Here is a 17,481-nt window from a genome sequence, read left to right as displayed (position 1 = left end):
GCGCAAGGAGAGCAGGAAGGACTTTATTGGAAGGTAGGAGGTGTCTGTCTTCCCCCCGAGGCGGTACCCATCCCCTCATTACACCTTTCCCCAGCCTCCTCCGCCGTCTGCAGCTGTGACACCGGGGTGGAGACCGGTGCCCGAGGCAGCAAGCCTTTCTTAAAGTGCTTTGCTCAGACACTGCAGCTGCCAGGGTGGGTGAAGCTGGGTCCTTCTTCGCGCTGGGCCCTGTGCTTACCGTGAGGCGTGGGCCTGCTCCTTGGTTTCCCTTTATTGTGTTCTACCCTCTGGACCTGGCCGATGAGAGGTCTAGGCTTTGTTTCTCGATGCTGCCGGGCACCAAGGTGGGCGGAGGCACTCAGATCTGGTACTCCCAACCCTCCCCGTCCTCCAGAGCCCTGTTCACCGTCCCCCTCCGCTCTCTCCTCCGGGTCGCTTCCCGCAGCCTCCCCCAATTCATGCTGCTGCGGGAAGTACTTCGAGACACCGAGGGGGCAGGAAGGGACAGGTGGGGGCCGAAGGGGCCGCCCAGCCACCGTCCTTCCATGTCATCTTCGGAGCCTGGGTTGCAGAAGGCCTGCGCGTAGCGCCGGACGCGCTGCCGGTTGAGATCCCGTCTGTCTTCCACCCTGGGGGGAAGGAGGAGTTGATGGAAAGGCTGACCCTGGACCAGCCCTTGTCTCCTGGCCCCGCCCAGCCCTACTGTTGGTGCCCTTTTCCCTTGTCCGCAGCCCGAGTGGGCACAGGGGCTGGCAGGCCTCGGGAAGCAGCACAGAGCCGAGTCCAGCAGCTCTGGGGATGCTTTCAGGGCCCAGGAACCTAGCAGGCCCCCTTCTCCCAGCGAGGCCTGAAGCCCAGGGAGCACACAGGCCTGCACAGGGCCCCTGGGGGCAGGAGGTTGAGCAGAGGGGCGCCAGCCCCCGCTGTCACTCACCGCAGGAACCAACGGTCCCCCAGCCCGAACTTGCGCCCGCAGATCCCAGAGCGAGGCCACAGGCAGCGAGGCAGCTTCTTTTCCAGCATCACTGTGGTGGCCACGACCTGCGTGTGGGGACAGAAGAGGATGAAATCAGAGGCTGGGTGCGGACCAGGAGAGGAGAGGACGCCAGGCGGAGGGACAACAACAGTTGAGCAACATCTGGGAAACTCATGGTTTCCCAGAGGTGACAACACCCCTGGGCTGGGGAGGGCAGCGTCAGCTTTGTCAGCCCTCTTCTGCGGGACACAGTGGATGGGCCTTGAGCCTTACAGCACTTCACCCGTGACCTGACATCCAGGCCAGGCTGGTCCTGCAGCAGGTGGGGAGACCTTGCCCCAAGGAGACAGGAAGGAGGGCGGAGCAAAGAGGAAGGGTCCGCAGGGCTACAGAATATTTTGACCCTACAGATGTAAAGGCCACTTAGAAACACAGACGTCCTGCAGAGAAATCTCATATCAATACATTCGCAGGGAAGAAAATATTTTCATCAGCAAACCCTGTTTAGCCAGATGATTAGGTTTTTTTTTAACTGACTCCATTTTCTACACAACACAGTTAGATGCCATCCAATTTGAGGGATTTCCATTTACTTTGCTGAAATTATTTTTGTTGAGATAAATTATTTTGTATTTTTAAATGATGATTTGATCCAATTCGTTCTTTTGTCCCCATCACAATTATCTGACTGAAGATAGTTTCTGCTATATAGGGAGTTTGTGTGGCATTATTTTTAACAGGTCCAATTTTTCTGGGTCAAATTTTCAAGACTTAAATATTGCCAGAAAGATGTGATACTCCAGCTTTTTTATTCAGTAACAAAATTTACTGAATGCTGTGGTAGCCACTACTAAGCGTCATTTCTTGTTGATTATTCTAGAAAAGACAGATTTGACTTTTTGAGAAAACTGTGAGGAATTCTTTTCAGCTATTCCAGTACTGCTCAGTTGTATTGCTAATCCAGTTCTGTACACTTTGCATAACCTTTTGTACTGTGCGCTAACCGTCCAAACCTATGGTAGGGACAAAAATATCCGGCCTCTGAGTTTGGCCCCGCCCTTGGCAGGAAGGGAATGACTTGCACGAACGCTCCCCGCCACCAGGGGGCTCACCTGGGCCCTCCAGATCTCATCCCGCTCGTGGGCTACGCGCCAGTGCGTGTCACCCATCATAGCGATGAGGAGGTTGAGCATGAGCAGAGCGGCGATGACGGCGAAGGCAGCATAGGTGACGCTGTACATGAAGGGCAGGTCCACGCTGTAGTTGGCAGGGCCATCGATGATGGTGAGGAACAGCTCGAAGGTGCTGAACAGCGCCATGGGGTAATTGTAGAAATGGCCCAGCTCGTTAGGGTCCTCTGTCTGGAAGATGATAAAGAAGGCTGCTCCGCCCCAGGGGGTGAGAGTTAGTTACATGTGAATAAACCATAGCCAGCTCTTTGCTGCCCATTTCAGTGCTGTTTTCCTTCCTCTCCAATGTCACCAGCCCAGCCCTGTCTCACTCTGCACTTTGGGTTCTTTCACTCCCTTAGTTTCCATATGGCTCACCCTCCTGATCCCAAGAGCCACCGCCCCCTAACACTCCCGAGGGACAGCCCGTCCTTAGATCCTACGGCCTCCTCTTACCTCTGCCTACCTTCCCACCTTCCCCACCCCCACCCCCGCCAAGTTTATCCAGAGGTATTCTGTGCTGTCTGTCTAGTTTCCTCCAGCCCAGGGCCCCCATCTCAGGTGATGTACCTGAGGCAAAGCCCAGGATGACCACAGCCATCAGCCAGCAGAATCTCATCAGATCGCCAAAAATCATCTAGACGGAGGGGAGGGGAGGGAGGACAGCTCCACATCAATCCCTTGAGCAAATGCCCCTTCCAGCCTCTAAGAGGTCTAACCCTGAGAAGTCTTAACAGCTCCACCCCTCTCGCATAGGGTTGGCAAACTGGCCTGCTGGCCAAATCTACTTGGTCAGTTTCGGTTGGCCCTTGAACAAGAATTTTATATGTTTAAAGGATTGAAAAAAATTTAAAAGGAGGAAGAGAAAAAAAGGAGAAGAAAATCAAACAGACTATATGTGGCTCTCCAAGCCTGAGACCTCTGTTATCTGGCCCTTTACAGAAATATTTGCAGCCCCTGCTCTAGGACCTTTCTCTAGAAAGCTTGGGAGGCGGCACGGACCTTCTGGATCATGACGGTGAAGGGGCCCAGCATCTGGAATCCTCGCGCAAAGTACATGACGTTGCACCAGCCCAGCACCAGGGCGAAGGACATGGGCACCACCTCCCCGTTGGTGTTGGTGAGCCTCATCACCATGGTCACCAGCACCATGCAGGCATAGGTGATGCTGGTGGGAGAGCAGGGAGGGGGTGATGAGAGGGAGACTGGGATGATCCTGGGGATCCAAGAGCAAGGGGGTGATGGCAATGGTGCCCACACACTCAGGTTCAACCTCCGTAAGCTCGACACACAGGGTCACACACACATCAGAGAGGGGCCTCTGGAACTGGGGTTCTCCAGAGGTCAGGGATCCGGGGAGTAAAACTGGAGCCTTGGTGAGGAAAGGGACGGGGGGTGAGAGGAAGGAGGCTTACAAGAGGACGTGGAACGGTCCTCCAAGGATGGTCTGTCCAAAGAAGCGAGTGACCCCCACGCGGAAGATGTCTGGAATCTGGAGAGAGGCCAGGAAGACACAAAGGCCCTGTAGACTGAGGCTCGGGCTGGATCCCCGCGGCAGACAGCCTCATCTCCGGATCCCGACCACACCACACCTCTATGAGCAGAATGATCACAGCTCCAAAGACGGACACCAGCTCCCCCACCAGTCGGAGGTGATCCTCGGGGGTCACATAGGCCTCCTGAGGGGAGAGACATGGTCAGAGGACTCGGGGCTTCCCTGCCTGCCCCTGGGTACAAGTCAGCGTCCCTTGTCTAGGGTCACAAACCAGTCAGATTCTTTTTAACCTGTTAAGTTTGGCGCTCTCAAACTCTGCTCTTAGAGCATCGGTGTGTTTCTGTGTGCATGTATTTTGAATTTGTGCCTATGTATTTTGAGACTTAAGTGAGGGAGAAATGTGGGTGGTAAGACGGGAACGTGACACACGTCTAAGAAAGGGCAGAGAGCTGGATCCCGCCTGAAGCTCTGCTGCTCCTAGGGTGTCACCTGAAGTAGCTTCTGCTGTAGGAGGGTGTTGTCCCGGGGGCCAGTTTGGTTGTCGGTCCTGGGATTGAGGGGGCGGTAGACACAGCACGTGGTAAAGCAGACCATGTACAGCAGGTATATGGCAGCCAGCATACAGAAGTATGGCCACCCATATCTCTTCCACTTGAGGTTCACCAGCTCCTTCACTGGCGTCTGGTCCAGGATCTGGCGAGCCTGCAGCAGAACAAGAAGAGAGCAAGCAGCTCAGAGACCCTGACCCCCCTCCCCCGTTGCTCCCTCCCCTGAAGACCACACCCCCTCCTGCCCCCTCCCCGTACCGCGTACCTCCCGCTTCTTGGAGGTGACGATAAGCTCCAGCAGGGATTGCTGCTCCCCTGAGTCGTCGATCTCCGTGAGGTCGTAGAGAGTGGAGGTCAGCGGCCCGTATGTCCACTGGATGTGCTTCCGTTTTTGCATCAGGTTTTGGAACATCTAAGGTTGGGGGTGGAGGGCAGGTGAGTGAGGCGGAGCAAGCAGAGGGGACTGTCACAGGGTGTGGCTGGGAAGCTTGCCCAGAGCACAGCACCCCCGGAAGGGTGCTCGCTGTTCACTCAGGGACCACAGCCTTGCAAGCAAAAGAACCCATCTTCATGCCATCCTCTTCCCCCGTAACTCCCTCTAGAGCTTGGAAACGGGAGGTGAGAGGATGCAGGGCGGCTGCTTGTGGGCTGAAAGGACAGGAGGACGTGGGCATTTCAAACCACTCCAGGGTGGGATCTAGACCCTGTAAGTCCCCAACAACTCAAGGGAGAGAAAGTGGGCAAGAAAGAGAGACAGGGGCTGCAAGAGAAATTCCAACTGAAGCTGAAAACGGGACCTCAGCATCGGGGATAGCTGGTGACATCTATTTCCTCAAAGGGCCAGAAACGTAAGATGAAGGTCAGGAGAAGGACACAGTGGGATTGGGGGAGGGTCCCTCACCGTGGTGTTGCCCTCCACTCCAGCCAGCTTGAAGGGGGTGAGGCCCTGGTGATTGGGCACGAGGTCCAGGGACTGCAGGTGGTCCCCACGCCCGTCGTAGGACAGCAGCAGGTTGTACATCTGGCAGGCAAAGGTTTTGTTGGGCTGCAGGACGAGGATGTGCAGCACGGTGTTTCCTGGGGGAGGACGCGGGCTGTCACGCGGCCACGGGGACTAGAGTCCCTGATGCTCCCCATGACCCCCACCCCCCACCCCGGGTGGACCTGAGGGCTGTCCCGGCCCCTCCTGAGCAACCCAGCTCCCCCTGCAGCCCGGCGCTCACCCAGGGAGTCCTGGGCCCGGATGTCAGCGCCGTGCTCAATGAGCAGCCTCACGATCTCCTCACTGCCCACGCACGCCGCAAAGGACAAAGGGTGCTCCCCTGGGGATGCAGAGGGCCCCGCGGCTTGAGAGTGCAGGCTGGGATGGGCACTCTCTCCAGGGGACTGCCTCTCCCTCCCCACCTCTCAGCTCTGGGCCTGGGGACACTTGTCAGAGGCGGGACGGTGCAGAGGGCGGACCCCTCCCAGCTTCCCCAGGCACGGAGCCTCGTCAGGCTGCCCTCCCTCTGCTCTTGGCCCCTCCCCCATCCTCCCAGCCCTGGCCCTGGCTCTCACCAAAGGAGATGAGATTGTGAGGACCGGGGCAGAAATTGGAGCCTGTAACTCTTGCAGACACGTTGGCCCCGTGGGCGAGCAGGGCTTTCACCAAGTTCACGTTCTGGTTCATGACGGCCATGTGCAGTGCCGTCTGACCTGGACAAGAGAGCTCTTGTCATGGGGTCTGTCACCAGGATCCTGCAGGGGGTCCCTCCCATATCTCCACAGGGTCCTCTTCACCAGGGCAGCCTTTCGCGGGGAGGATGGGGCGGGGGTTTGCTGGGCCTGGCAGGGTTCCCAGGGGATCCAGCTGCTGCCTGCCTCCTCCCACTCTAGGCCTTTCCATTTCAGGGGTTGGTGCTCGAATGAGCTGCACTGAGGATGCTGAGGAAGAAGGGACATGAAGAGGGGGATAAAGGGGAGGGGGGCTCGCATTCCCTCTTGGTTTCCCCAAATTATCCGCCACCAAGACTGACCTGAAACATTGAGCTGGTCGCTCCTCCCTCCATCCCGAGCCCCTTGGCCTCTCACCTTCATACAGCTCAGAGGTAATGGGCTCGTTGACCAGCTCCGGGACAGCCTCCATCAGTGCGATGGCGGCCTCCAGGTTGTCATAGAGGGCCGCCACGTGCAGTGCCGTCTCCCCCAGGGCTCCTGACATCGACAGAAAGAGTCACGTGGCTTTGCTGGAGCAGGGGAATGGGGACCGGAGAGATTTGGGGGCCCACGGCAGAAGGTCCTGGGGCTATACTGGCAGGAGGCTGGGGGAGGGTGAGCCGTGTGCACAGGGCTGCCCCGGGAGCAGACGCTCCTTACCTTTCTGGTGGACATCGCAGGCTTCATACTTGAGCAGCTTGCTGAGAGCCTGGACATCGTTCTCTTTGGCAGCTGTGAGGAGAGGAGACTCCCAGATCCTACAAGGGAGGGGAGCACGTCCGCTTGTGGAGCAAGGTCTATCGTACCCCTCGGTGGCAACGAATTCCAAGGGTCTTCATCCAGAGAGGTGGGGCCGTTGTGGGGGGGAAAGCGCTGCCTGATCTCTCTTTCTCTGACCCCTTAGTTAACCCAAAGCAACTTTTTCCCCTGTTAGCTTGTGTGGGAGAATGTCAGGAACTGCTTTCCTTTCCCCTGGGTGCTGTGACCAGGGTGTGTGTGTGTGTGATCTGTGCACCTGGGGTATAGAGGGAGGAGTTTCAGTTAAAATGCTCATTCATCTCCTGACCTACTGACCTCTGGAGGAACCCTGTTTTAGCTTCACTCAAAGTCTTGAGATTACTCTCCAAGATAAGCTTTGTTTTCATGGGCTAAGGGTACAAGAATTCCTTCCTCATATTTGTGGAGGAGGCCGACCTGTGGAGGCTGGCAGCTTTTCCTCCTGTTGTGTCACGCTCCCCTTTTTAGACCTCGGCAAAGCCCTTTCATTCTGCCACTTTCCCTCCTACAACAGCATATTTGGGGGTCAATCAAAAAGCAACCGTGGGTCTTTTTTTTCCTTCTGGCCCCTACATCAGATTACAGTCTCTCCCTTCTTCCTATCTGCTTCTCACTTGTTTTAGGCAAAGAATCATCTTCTTTGAGTTTCCGGTTTTACACCTACAACAAACTAAAAAACCTTTTGTAACATCAAAACTTACCCCAACTAAGACACATGGGGTCCCTTTTATTTAATTTTCTCTCCTGGCCCAGAACCACTTGGTCTTTCTACAGGAATGAATGAAATAACACTATTTATCCATAGATGGCCAGTTATGTGAACAGGAGCTCATACACCGAAGAACCCATAGTAGCAGGAAATCGACTCCAAGAGCTGGGGGTGAGTGGGTGCTCAGGAGAGGAGGAAAGAGCACGACACGTGCATCTCCCTGAATGCTGGCCCCAGCTCCCCGCATCAGGCCACGGAGGCGGCCACCTGTCAGTGCAACATCTCTCTCCGTTCAGCCCCTGCCCCCTCATTCCTGCTTATGTTCATTAATCCACGTCCTCATTCTCTAGGCCAGGATTAGCAAAATATTCTCTTTCCCTACACCCTATTTACCCCAATCCATTCTTCTGGAGGCTGCCAAGATACTCCCTCTAAACGGCAAATGCAACCACAGTTCACAAAAGTCTGATGGGTCCTTAAACACCCAGGAGAAGAAACTCAAAAATCCTCTACAGCCTTTGTGCAACTCCTTTTCCATGCTCTCTTCCTCTCGTTGGCCCTACACCCAGCATTTCAGCCTCACCACCCCAGGGCACACCATCCTCCCCATTCCTGGGCTATAACTCAATTCTCCTTCCACCTGGACTCTAATCCCCCACCCCACCCTATTCACTCACTATTCTGTGCTCGAGAGGCCTGGGAATATGCCCAGCGTATGGCAGACACTCACTGCCACCGTCTGTAGAAGGAGTGAATTGTAGCAATGCCAGAAGGTGGTTTGGCTTTACTGCCCTTCCTTATTATCTCCATCAGGCCACCCCCCAAGCCAATCTTAGGCAAACGTATAATCTAAGTAAAAAATAGTATGCTTGGTATGCGCACACAGCTGCAAAACAAGTTTGTTACACCTTCCACCACACCCCACCCCCTCCACCATCACCACTACCTTTCCCAACAATTTGCCCAAAGCCCCCCTTTATAGATGTTGTAAAGCAAGCAGTATTCCCCAACACACACACACACACACACACACACACACACACACACACACACACACACACACACACACACACACACACACACACACCACACAGGAGGAAGTTTTCCACCCTCTCCTCTGGCCTTACTTTCATTTTAGCATTTTCACAGTGTTCTGTGATTAGCATCTGTCTCTTCCTCTACACTAGGGGCCCTTGAGGTCAGAGATCAGCCACTTTCTCATCTTTGTAAACTTTCTCTGCTCCCCCTCCAATTAGCTTCTAGTTTGGTGCCCCATTTTGACTAAAGGTTAATGGCAAAGCTAGAAATAAGTCCAAGGGGGCTTCTGACCCAAGTGCAGAGTCTCCTCCCTGCTTCCTAAGACTTGAGGGGGGAGGCTAGTCAGTGGCAGCCCCAAAGATGTCCCTCTTGGTTCTGACACATCTCTGATGCCCATTAATGTCTCTCACAAACCTCCAGTTCATATGTGTTCTGTTTCTGGCCTCTGATGACTGCCCTTCTGGCCTGGGAAGGGCAGGGAGCTACTGTTTGAATGGGGCTTGCCAGATTTACCAAATAAAAACATGAGGATGCTCAGTTAGAGGTGAATTTTAGATACACAGAAAATAAGTTTTTAATATAAGTATGTCTCATGCAATATGTGGGACACACTTATACTAACGACATTATTTGTTATCTGAAATTCAAATTCAACTCTGTCTTGTATTTTATCTGGAAACCCCAATCAGGTTTATGGAGACCTGGCCTTCTTTGGGTGGCAGACTCCAGAATCCAGCAAAAACGGAGGGCAGTGTCTGAATGGTTGGTTCCCAGCGAAGCAGGCAGAGGCATGATTTGCAATAGCATCACAGGGCCACAAGGGGGCAGCCGAGAAAGCCCTTGCTCGCATTCTTGGCAATAAGGCAGATCCCGCCCCCCTCCAACCACCTGCCTACCCTTGTGCCCCATAAAAAAGGCACAAGATCAGACCCATCCAAAGATTCTTGTGCCTGGGAAATTAGTTTCTTCCAAAGCAACCCAGCACAGACGTTTAGATCTGGAGCAAAATCTACACATCTTCACCAGACACCTCCCTACGGCAGGAAGAAGAGACGATATTGCCAAAATGTCTTCTGATTTTAATGGTTAAATTATACTCACTCCCTCCCAGGGGAGAGTTTCACTTTATTTAGTAGAATACTTAACATTACTACCATAATCTCTTACTTACAAACAGTGATTTAGAGCAGTGGTCCTTAACCAGCGGTGATCCCCTGCCGCCTCCCAAGGAATTTGGCAAGGTCTGGAGACATTTTTGGTTGTCACGACTGCAGGAAGGGGTGCTACTGGCATCTAGCGGGCAGAGGGCAGGGATGGTGCTAAGCTTCTTACACAAGGCAGCCTCCCGTAACAGAGAATTGTCTGCCCAACATGTCAAAAGTGCCAAGGTAGAGAAACCCTGACCTTGAGGTATAATTATTCATAATCTTTTTAGGAAAGTATTTTTCACATTAAATAGAGTAAAAAATTCCCTCTGTGTGTTTTCTTACAAATCATTAAATACTCAACTAAGAAAAAAAAGATGAAGCCTTTCAAGCACTCACTGATTAAGTATTTAATAAAAGACTTAATAAAAGAAATTAGAGACCAGATCTGAAATTATAACGATATGAAAGGTGTTTCTGGAATTTAGAATGTCTTATTTTGCTTGACAATTATAAAACTGAACGGTATGGTTCAATAATGGACTGGTAGAAATGCTACTATAGCACACTTTCTATAGCGTAAATAAATCATTGATCTTCCCTCAGGGCTCCCTCTGGGCCCCAAGGATCTGTCACTCGCCTTCTCTCCCTGTCCCCTCAGCCCGTCCTCTCTGCCTCCATTCTTGTGGATATGTACACGTCTGTGTGTGCACTCACGTGTGGACCTGCACATGTGGGTGCCGTATGCACGAATGAAGTTTTATATTTGGTTGCTGGGAAACAAGGCAGGATCAAGAGTGTCTAGAGAAGAATTCAAATCTGAATTTTAGAGCTAGAAAGTCCCTAGAAACCTAGTCTACTCTGTTCATGTAATAGATGGAGAAAGAAGCCTGAAGTCCCGAGGTGATTTGTCCAAACAAGTCAGAGGCAGCGCTGGGACTCCCAATGGCCATTTCTCTGTCCCTATTCTCTGTGTTAATCAGGATCTGAAGAGGGGTCAGAGGAGGTACAGGGGACTGGATCCACATGTGTGGGTCCCACTGGTTTCTCCAGGAGCCCCTCCCGGAGGAGCGTGCCAACTGGGCAGGGGAGGGCCACACCATCTAGAAGCCCTGAGTCTGGTTCCCTGGGTGGATCCAGCTCTGATAGGAGGAAGCTCACAGCCCCTTGTCACTGGGACTTGCCTTTTGACTTTCCTTACGTCCTTTTTAATCACAACAGTCCCATGGGTTAAACGTGCTTTTTAGCTTCCAAAGCAGCATCTCACGTATTACCGCGTTTGCCCTTTACAGCCCCGTGACACAGGCTGAATCATTCTCTCATTTTTCCGCAAAGGAAACCGAGGCAGCCAAGCCAAAGCCTTGCCAGAAGATCAGACAGAGTTTAAGGCAGAATGCTTGGCCAAGAGCCTAGCCTCAGGCTCGCTCCACTCAATTATGTGGTTCTTCTCGTTTTATGGCTCTTCCCAATTTTTCTGGCGGTGGGGGGGAGGTTGGGGAGAGCAGCTGGTGCAGTGACCACAGGTGACGCCAGGAGCAGCCCTGAGTGGGGAGGAGGCGTGCCCTGGCCACTTGGGGCGACCTCCCTCCAGCTCAGGTTCTGGGCAATGGGATGAAGAAGCCAAAGCTCCGAAAAGTGGCTAATTCCAGATTCGGCCGCCTCTCTAGTTGCCAAAACCGCATCCTGCACGTGGTAGATGCACGCTCCTGCAGGGAGCATTGCTGAGGCAGAGAGTCCTAATGTGCTGCAGGGTCCCAGCACTTACTTTTGACAGACACGCCAGTTCACAGATATTAATACAGGGATCTATCTAAACAGAAAAGAACCCCCAGTGTTCCCTGCCTTTTGCCAACTAGTGGGAGGGCGACCATGCCAGCGAGGGGGTCGGGGGAGGCTCAGGTTAGGCAGACAGACCCTGCAAGCTGCTCAGCACACCCCACACCAACCAAAATCAGAGCCTGCACTGCCCTCCTCAAGGGCCCCATGATGCTCGTTCACAGCCTTCTTAGAACACTCGCTAAGCTCACTTTTAACCCAAGTCGATACCTACTGGTGCGTTTTGCCCGTGAGAACGTGAGCTTCTTGAGGGCAGAGAATGTGTCATGTTCATTTCTGCAAACCTAGCTGAGAGTTTTACACTCCATGTCTAGTACATTGCGTCTCAGGGAATAAGACGATGCAAAGCTGAGAGAGATGATGCAGAGGAAATGAGAGAAAGTGACGGTTCAACCTGGATCCCAACAATATCCATTTAAGCAGAGGGAGCGGCGACAAAGACCCAAGAAGAGTCTACCAGAGGAAGAGGAATGCTGGGTTCCCCGTATTCCTGGAGAGACCTGAATGGCTCCCTTCTCGCTGGACCGTGCTCCACCCCCAACCCCACCCAGGGCCCCCCTCTGCTCACTCTGGGTCTGCCTCATTCCCAGGGGGTGGGGGGATGGTAACAGGCCCTTCTCACCTGGCCATGCTCTCCTCACTCACATGGTCAGCTCATGTGTGTCTAGCTGCCCACAAATCTTTCCTTAAGCTGGGTGATGGCACAGCCTTGGACACTCCTCTTCCCGGCACTTTCAGGTCCTTCTGGGGAGTATCCACCCAGAGGGGAATCAATATCCCAGGATCCTGGTGTCCGGGAAGAGGGGGGTCAAAAAACTGTGGAATCAGACAGGGGAGATCAGGAAGTGGGGAGAATCCCTCCGAGTGGTGACATCAGGCCTTCCTAGCCCAGGCCTGCCAGAGGAAAGCCCACCAGAAGTTCCTAAGGAACAGGGGCAGAAAAGACAAGGGAAAGCGGCCGCGGGCTCCAGCCCGGGTCCTTCACTCTGTCTTTGCCACACATAGGCACACAGGGAGCCTCTGCCACCACTTCCAAGCCCCCAGGCCTTTCTGGGCTCCCGCCTGGCTCCCCCAGGCCCCGGGGTCCCGAGAGTGGGAAAGGGATGAATGGAACCAGTGATGGCCCGGTCTCCGACAACAATACCATACTGTTGCGTCAAGATGTCATCGGCCAAACATGTGCTCGGCCCCCACTCTCCCAGGCCTGGGGGGAGAGAGGTGGGCACCTGGTGTGAGAGCTGGGAAGCCAAAACTCGGAAAGGAGCACATCTCCAGCGCTGAATCCTTGAGCAAAAGAAGGAAAACCGCAGGGCCTCCAGACAGCCCCCAGCCTCCCCGTCAGCTCAGGCAGACCCCTGCGCTTGGAGATGGAGAAGGACCCTCAGACACAAACACTTTGGACCTTCCCCTTTGAATAGACATAATATCTGCCTTCTTAGGGACCCAGGAAAGTCCCAAGAGGAGGACTTCCTTCTAGCCTGCCAGCCCCTGGGTGGGGAGATCACAGAAGACTCTGCAGAAGAAACCACACGCTGGCATGGCCTCAAGCTTTCTCCCTGCCCCTCCTCTCCGGTTCCCAACTCTAAGCTGCCATGCAAGTGGGAGGAGTATCAGACGAGTTTAGGGCAGTTTCCAGGGGCTGGAAGCAACAAGTGAGATTTACTTCGGGCTCAAACTCTAGAGCCTCTCAAATTCCTCAACCTGCATTTGACAGTGAGTTCTAAGCACATCTGGAATTTGGGCCCGTTACCCATGCCCCTCTCCCTCCAGCAGAGGGTAATAAATTTTAGGGCTGGGTCCCAGCTTTGTTGTCTCCATACCAACCCCCCTCTACCTGCCTCAAGAGTCTGACCCAGAGAAGGGCCTGGGTCAATGGCTGATGCAATAAATGCACAGGAATGATGATTAGCAAATTCTGTCTTCTTTTGTGGTTACTAGTGCCTGCAGTTCCCTCTCTGCTCCATTCGTTCACTCATTCATTCCCACATGTGTACATATATGTGCTATGTGTTTCTGTCCAAGAGACTGTTCTAGGGCCAGGGGGTAGAGATATAAAGCACCTCCAGGCTGCAGGTCTGTGATGCCATAAGCCTTCCCAGGCCCAGCAAGGTGCCTGGCCTTCCGGGAAGTACTCACAAGAGGCTTCCCTCATTGATTGGATCTCAAAGATAGCAAACACCTGTGTCACCCATGCCAGCCCCCTCCCCTTCCACCTGGCGTCCTGGGGAGCTAGCCCCACAGGCCAAGACCCCTGAGACAAAATGCTCCCAAGGAGTCAGGCCTGGAGGAAGTCTGCCCAGACAGAGGTGCCGAAAAAGGCTTGGGGCCGGGGCGGGGCTGGGGCGGGGCGGGGGGGGGGGAGGGGAGCAGAGGGAGGAGGGGGAGGGGGTGGGGGGCAAGCCTGGGGTGCAGGGGGAGCAGCTTGAGGCTTACCTCTTCTGCTGCAGCAGGTACTCATCATCTCGCCTCCGAGCCCATGACTCCTGTCTCTGGAACCACCTACGGAACTTTCTCCACAGGCAGAGAATGTGCCCCTTCTCCCTGGGCAGCGGCAACCCCATGGAGTGTAGGGCCGGCTTCTTGGGGGGCCTGGGGCCAAGGCCAGACCCCGCCTGGACTCAGCCCCGGGGCCACATCAGCAGCCCCTAGGGCCGGCCCGCCCTCTCCCCTAGAGGTCCCGTCTAGGGCCTCCCAGGTGCACCAGCGGGACACAGAGGCCTCCGAGTTTGTTACACTTGGCAGAGCTGGGACTCCCGCCACTGGGGCTTCTCCGGCGGGAGCTCCTCCTGGGAGTAGCAGACACTCCCTCACTCCTCCCAAATTACCTGAGATTTAAAGAGACAGGCCAGCAGGTCTGCCTGCTGTCAGGGGCCTGGGTAAACTCCCTCTCCACCTGGGTCACTCCCCCTGCCCCCAGCCAGTGCAGGGAGCGGAGGCCTTCTGAGAGAATGGAGAGGCCTCCTTGGACTTTGGGACACCCAGTGACCTTTTACAGATAGGCCTGGACAGGTCAGTCTAGCCTGAGAGACTCGAGTCAGTGAGGGAGGAAAGGGAGGAATCAGGCAGGGCAGTGGGTTTGAGGGGCCCGTGGTCCCCAGTGAACACACCTTCCCCACAGGGTCTCTTGGGCCTCCCGTCCTGGAGACGTAGCTTTGCTTAATCTCTCGCCTGGCCCAGAATAGGGACATAAATACTGAAAACTCTCACTCCCCTCACCAACTTGTCCTGTAAAGGGCCAGACAGTAAATATTCTAGGCCTTGCAAGCTGCATACAGGCGTACGGAATCTGACACAACATTCCTCTTTGTTTGTATAGCCCTTAAAAGACGTAAAATCCATTCTGAGCTCACGAACTAGGGCAAAAAATGACGCTGTGGGCAGGGTGTGGCCTCCTGGACAGAGTTCGCGGACCGCTAGTCCGGAATTCTAGACACGGTCCCCAACACGACACATCAGGGGTGGGCTGCCAAGTAACATACAGGACAATCAGTTCAATTTGAATTTCAGATAAACAACAAAGAACTTTTTAGTATAAATATGCCCCAAATACTGCAAATGTTTTCTCTGGCAACCTCCAGTGGAGACAGCATTTATTCGCCCACTACTGCCTGCCGGACCCTTAACTAAGTCTTCGCATGTCAACTCACATCGAACCTGTGAGGCAGGTATTATTATCAGCGTTTTACCAATGGAAGAAAAAAAACGAAGCTCAAAGTGGTAAAGGAAATCACCCAAGGTCATAGAGCCCATTGTAGCAAAGGCCAGATTCAGCCCACTCCCCTGATGCCAAAACCCCCGTCTTTCTGCCCTAACACATTCCCTCATTGCAACTGGCAAAGAGCGTTCCAGAAAGAAGGGACCTGCACAGTCACACTGAAGAGTGATGACAGGAAGCACGGCCCATCCCGGTCCCACAGCACAGGACTCTGATGAGAGCAAGCTGGGAGCCCTAAGAAGATCCCCCTTCCCCCTGGAAAGGAACGGAGGCCCTGGCTTCTGCCCAGCCCACGCGCGAGCCAGGAACCCGATGGCCTGGGCCTGCAGGGTGACAGGTATGTGTGGGTCACTCGCAGGCTTCAGAGCCTGTTTTTTCCTACCCGTCTCTGATTCAGAGAGCTGGAGGGTACAGCAAGGGGTGTGTGTGTGTGCGTGTGTGTGTGTGCGGTCTGTGCCTGTGTGTGCACCCGTGCATTGTGTGGAGGGGGGAAGGGAAGCTTAGGTGCAGGGGTGGGGTGTCTCTGTGGGCGGGTGGAGGAGGGCCATCCTCAAATCTAAAGAGACAGCAGCACTTTTCTGTTCCTGCTGTTGGGCCCAAACCCAGGCCACAGAGCCTGAGCAAACAGTGCCGACGATCAGCTGCTTTCCCCACCCACCCAGGGGTCAGTGGGTTCGGGCTGGGTGGGAGGAAGACGCTGGAACCCAAACCTTGAACCCAGGACCTTTGTGCCCATTAAGCCAGCGTGCGTCTGCCTGCCGACCCACCCACCTTCTCTGTCCTGCTGGGCTCCAGGCAAAGACCCCCATTCAGGATAAGGCGCTGCGGTATTAGTCATGGCGGGGAGGGGACCTCCAGGAGGACCCGGCAGCCACTGCCAACTTTCCTTTCCTTTCTCACCTCTCTCCACCTGGTGCTACCTTTGCAGGGTCACCAGGGCAGATGGGAAATCGAAAACAGACTCAAAATAGGTGTGGAGGGCTGCGGCCCAGCCCCGACTGGGAGCCCCGGAGCTGCCGGAGGCTGAGTTCTCTCTTGGGGGCATGGTTCCTCCACCTGGCACAGCTGATATTGCTTGTTTGTTTTTAATATCTATTTATTTGTTCGTTTGTTTATCTGGCTGTGCCAGGTCTCACTTGTGGCACATGGGATCTTTGTCGCGGCACGCGGGATCTAGTTCCCCGACCAGGGATCGAACCCGGGCCCCCTGCATTGGGAACGCGGAGTCTTACCCACTGGACCGCCAGGGAAGTCCCCAGACTGATATTTTGGAACAAGTAATTCTGTAGCAGGGGGCGGTCCTGCACATTTGGAGGATGTTTAGCCGCCACTCACGGGTGACAGCAGCACCCCTGCCCCACCACTCAGCTGTGACCATCAAAAGTGGCTTTAGGCATTGCCTGAGGTCCCCCAGGGAGCAAAGTACTCTCCCTTGAGAACAACTGATTTAGGGCCCAAAAGTGTTTGCATATAATTTTTTCCTGGTTTTGTCCCTCTGTGTTTGCTCCACGTCTTTCTGTGTTTCCCTCTGGTTTTCCTCTCTCACTGCTTCTGTCTCTCTGCAATTGTATCTGTTCCCTTGGTCTCTGTGATGGAGAGTGTGGGGTGTGTGTGCGTGTGTGTGCATGTGGTGTATGCTCTGGGGTGTGTGTGTGTCTGTGGCCATGACTCTGAGTGGTCTTTCTGTGGAACCCTGGGTTTCTTTCTCTTGCCCTCCGCCCCTGTGTTTGCTTCCCTGTCCGGCTTACTGTGTCACCCCATCCCTGCTCCCTGCGTCCTCTTGCGGGGTCTCTCCTTAGCTGGGCTGTCAAGTGCAGGGCTGGCTGGGCAGGCCAAGAGGCTGCAAGGACGGAGCCAGGCCGGGGCAATGAGGTCAAAGCCGCCTCTCACTCAGCTTGGAGTTTGTTCCAGTCACTGGGTTCGCAAGCCCTTGTGTGCCAGCTCATAAAACCTGCACGGCAGCAGATGATAGGTCAGCGGGTGCACACACACACACACACACACACACACACACACACACACACACACACACACGTCACAAGCTCCGCCCAGGGGCTCAGCCAGGATGGTGTTCTGCTTCAGTGTCTAAATTCCCGGGAGCCAGGTAAGCTGGGCTCTAGAGCTGGATTTCTGGCCACCTGGATGGTAGTTTGTGCTAAAAACCCTCCAAGGTCCTTTTCAACTCAAACATCCTGTGATTCTGAAGAAACATGAGTCACGTGGGGTTCCACGTGTACACACGGTCACCTCGGCCTGCACAGGTCCGGAGGTCTGAATTGTGGCAGAGGCCTCGTGCACTTTTCCCCGCTACGTGACCTTAGTCCCTGATCCCCTCTTTTCATTCCAATTGCTAATTGTAGCTCCATCCCTTTGCCCCC

General features: G+C 54.4%; 1 protein-coding gene across 6 annotated transcripts; it reads right to left on the bottom strand.

The window, feature by feature from the left end:
• Window positions 1–5: 5 nt before the first annotated feature.
• On the bottom strand, window positions 6–14,133 carry LOC118900730 (transient receptor potential cation channel subfamily V member 6-like). Of its 6 annotated transcripts, none has more exons than XM_036863370.1 (15): window positions 13,822–14,133; window positions 6,544–6,641; window positions 6,259–6,381; window positions 5,746–5,883; window positions 5,412–5,510; window positions 5,090–5,265; window positions 4,454–4,600; window positions 4,130–4,342; window positions 3,738–3,824; window positions 3,561–3,637; window positions 3,148–3,313; window positions 2,716–2,782; window positions 2,089–2,357; window positions 935–1,041; window positions 6–629 (listed from the first exon to the last, which is right to left on the bottom strand). In XM_036863370.1, exons 1-15 carry the CDS (start codon window positions 13,947–13,949, stop codon window positions 359–361), a joined length of 2,166 nt encoding a protein of 721 aa, XP_036719265.1. In that variant the 5' UTR covers window positions 13,950–14,133; the 3' UTR covers window positions 6–358. The 6 variants fall into 6 exon arrangements, with proteins under 6 accessions (XP_036719265.1, XP_036719261.1, XP_036719263.1 ...); XM_036863366.1 differs by having other exon boundaries at window positions 125–629; window positions 3,561–3,667; window positions 6,544–6,716; window positions 13,822–14,061; XM_036863368.1 differs by having other exon boundaries at window positions 125–629; window positions 3,561–3,667; window positions 13,822–14,061.
• Between the last annotated feature and the right edge of the window lie 3,348 nt (window positions 14,134–17,481).

The sequence above is a fragment of the Balaenoptera musculus genome, chromosome 9 (genome assembly GCF_009873245.2).
Source record: "Balaenoptera musculus isolate JJ_BM4_2016_0621 chromosome 9, mBalMus1.pri.v3, whole genome shotgun sequence".
NCBI lineage: Eukaryota > Metazoa > Chordata > Mammalia > Artiodactyla > Balaenopteridae > Balaenoptera > Balaenoptera musculus.
Note: the sequence above shows the minus strand (reverse complement) of the source record. Positions and strands in the feature narration are given on the sequence as shown.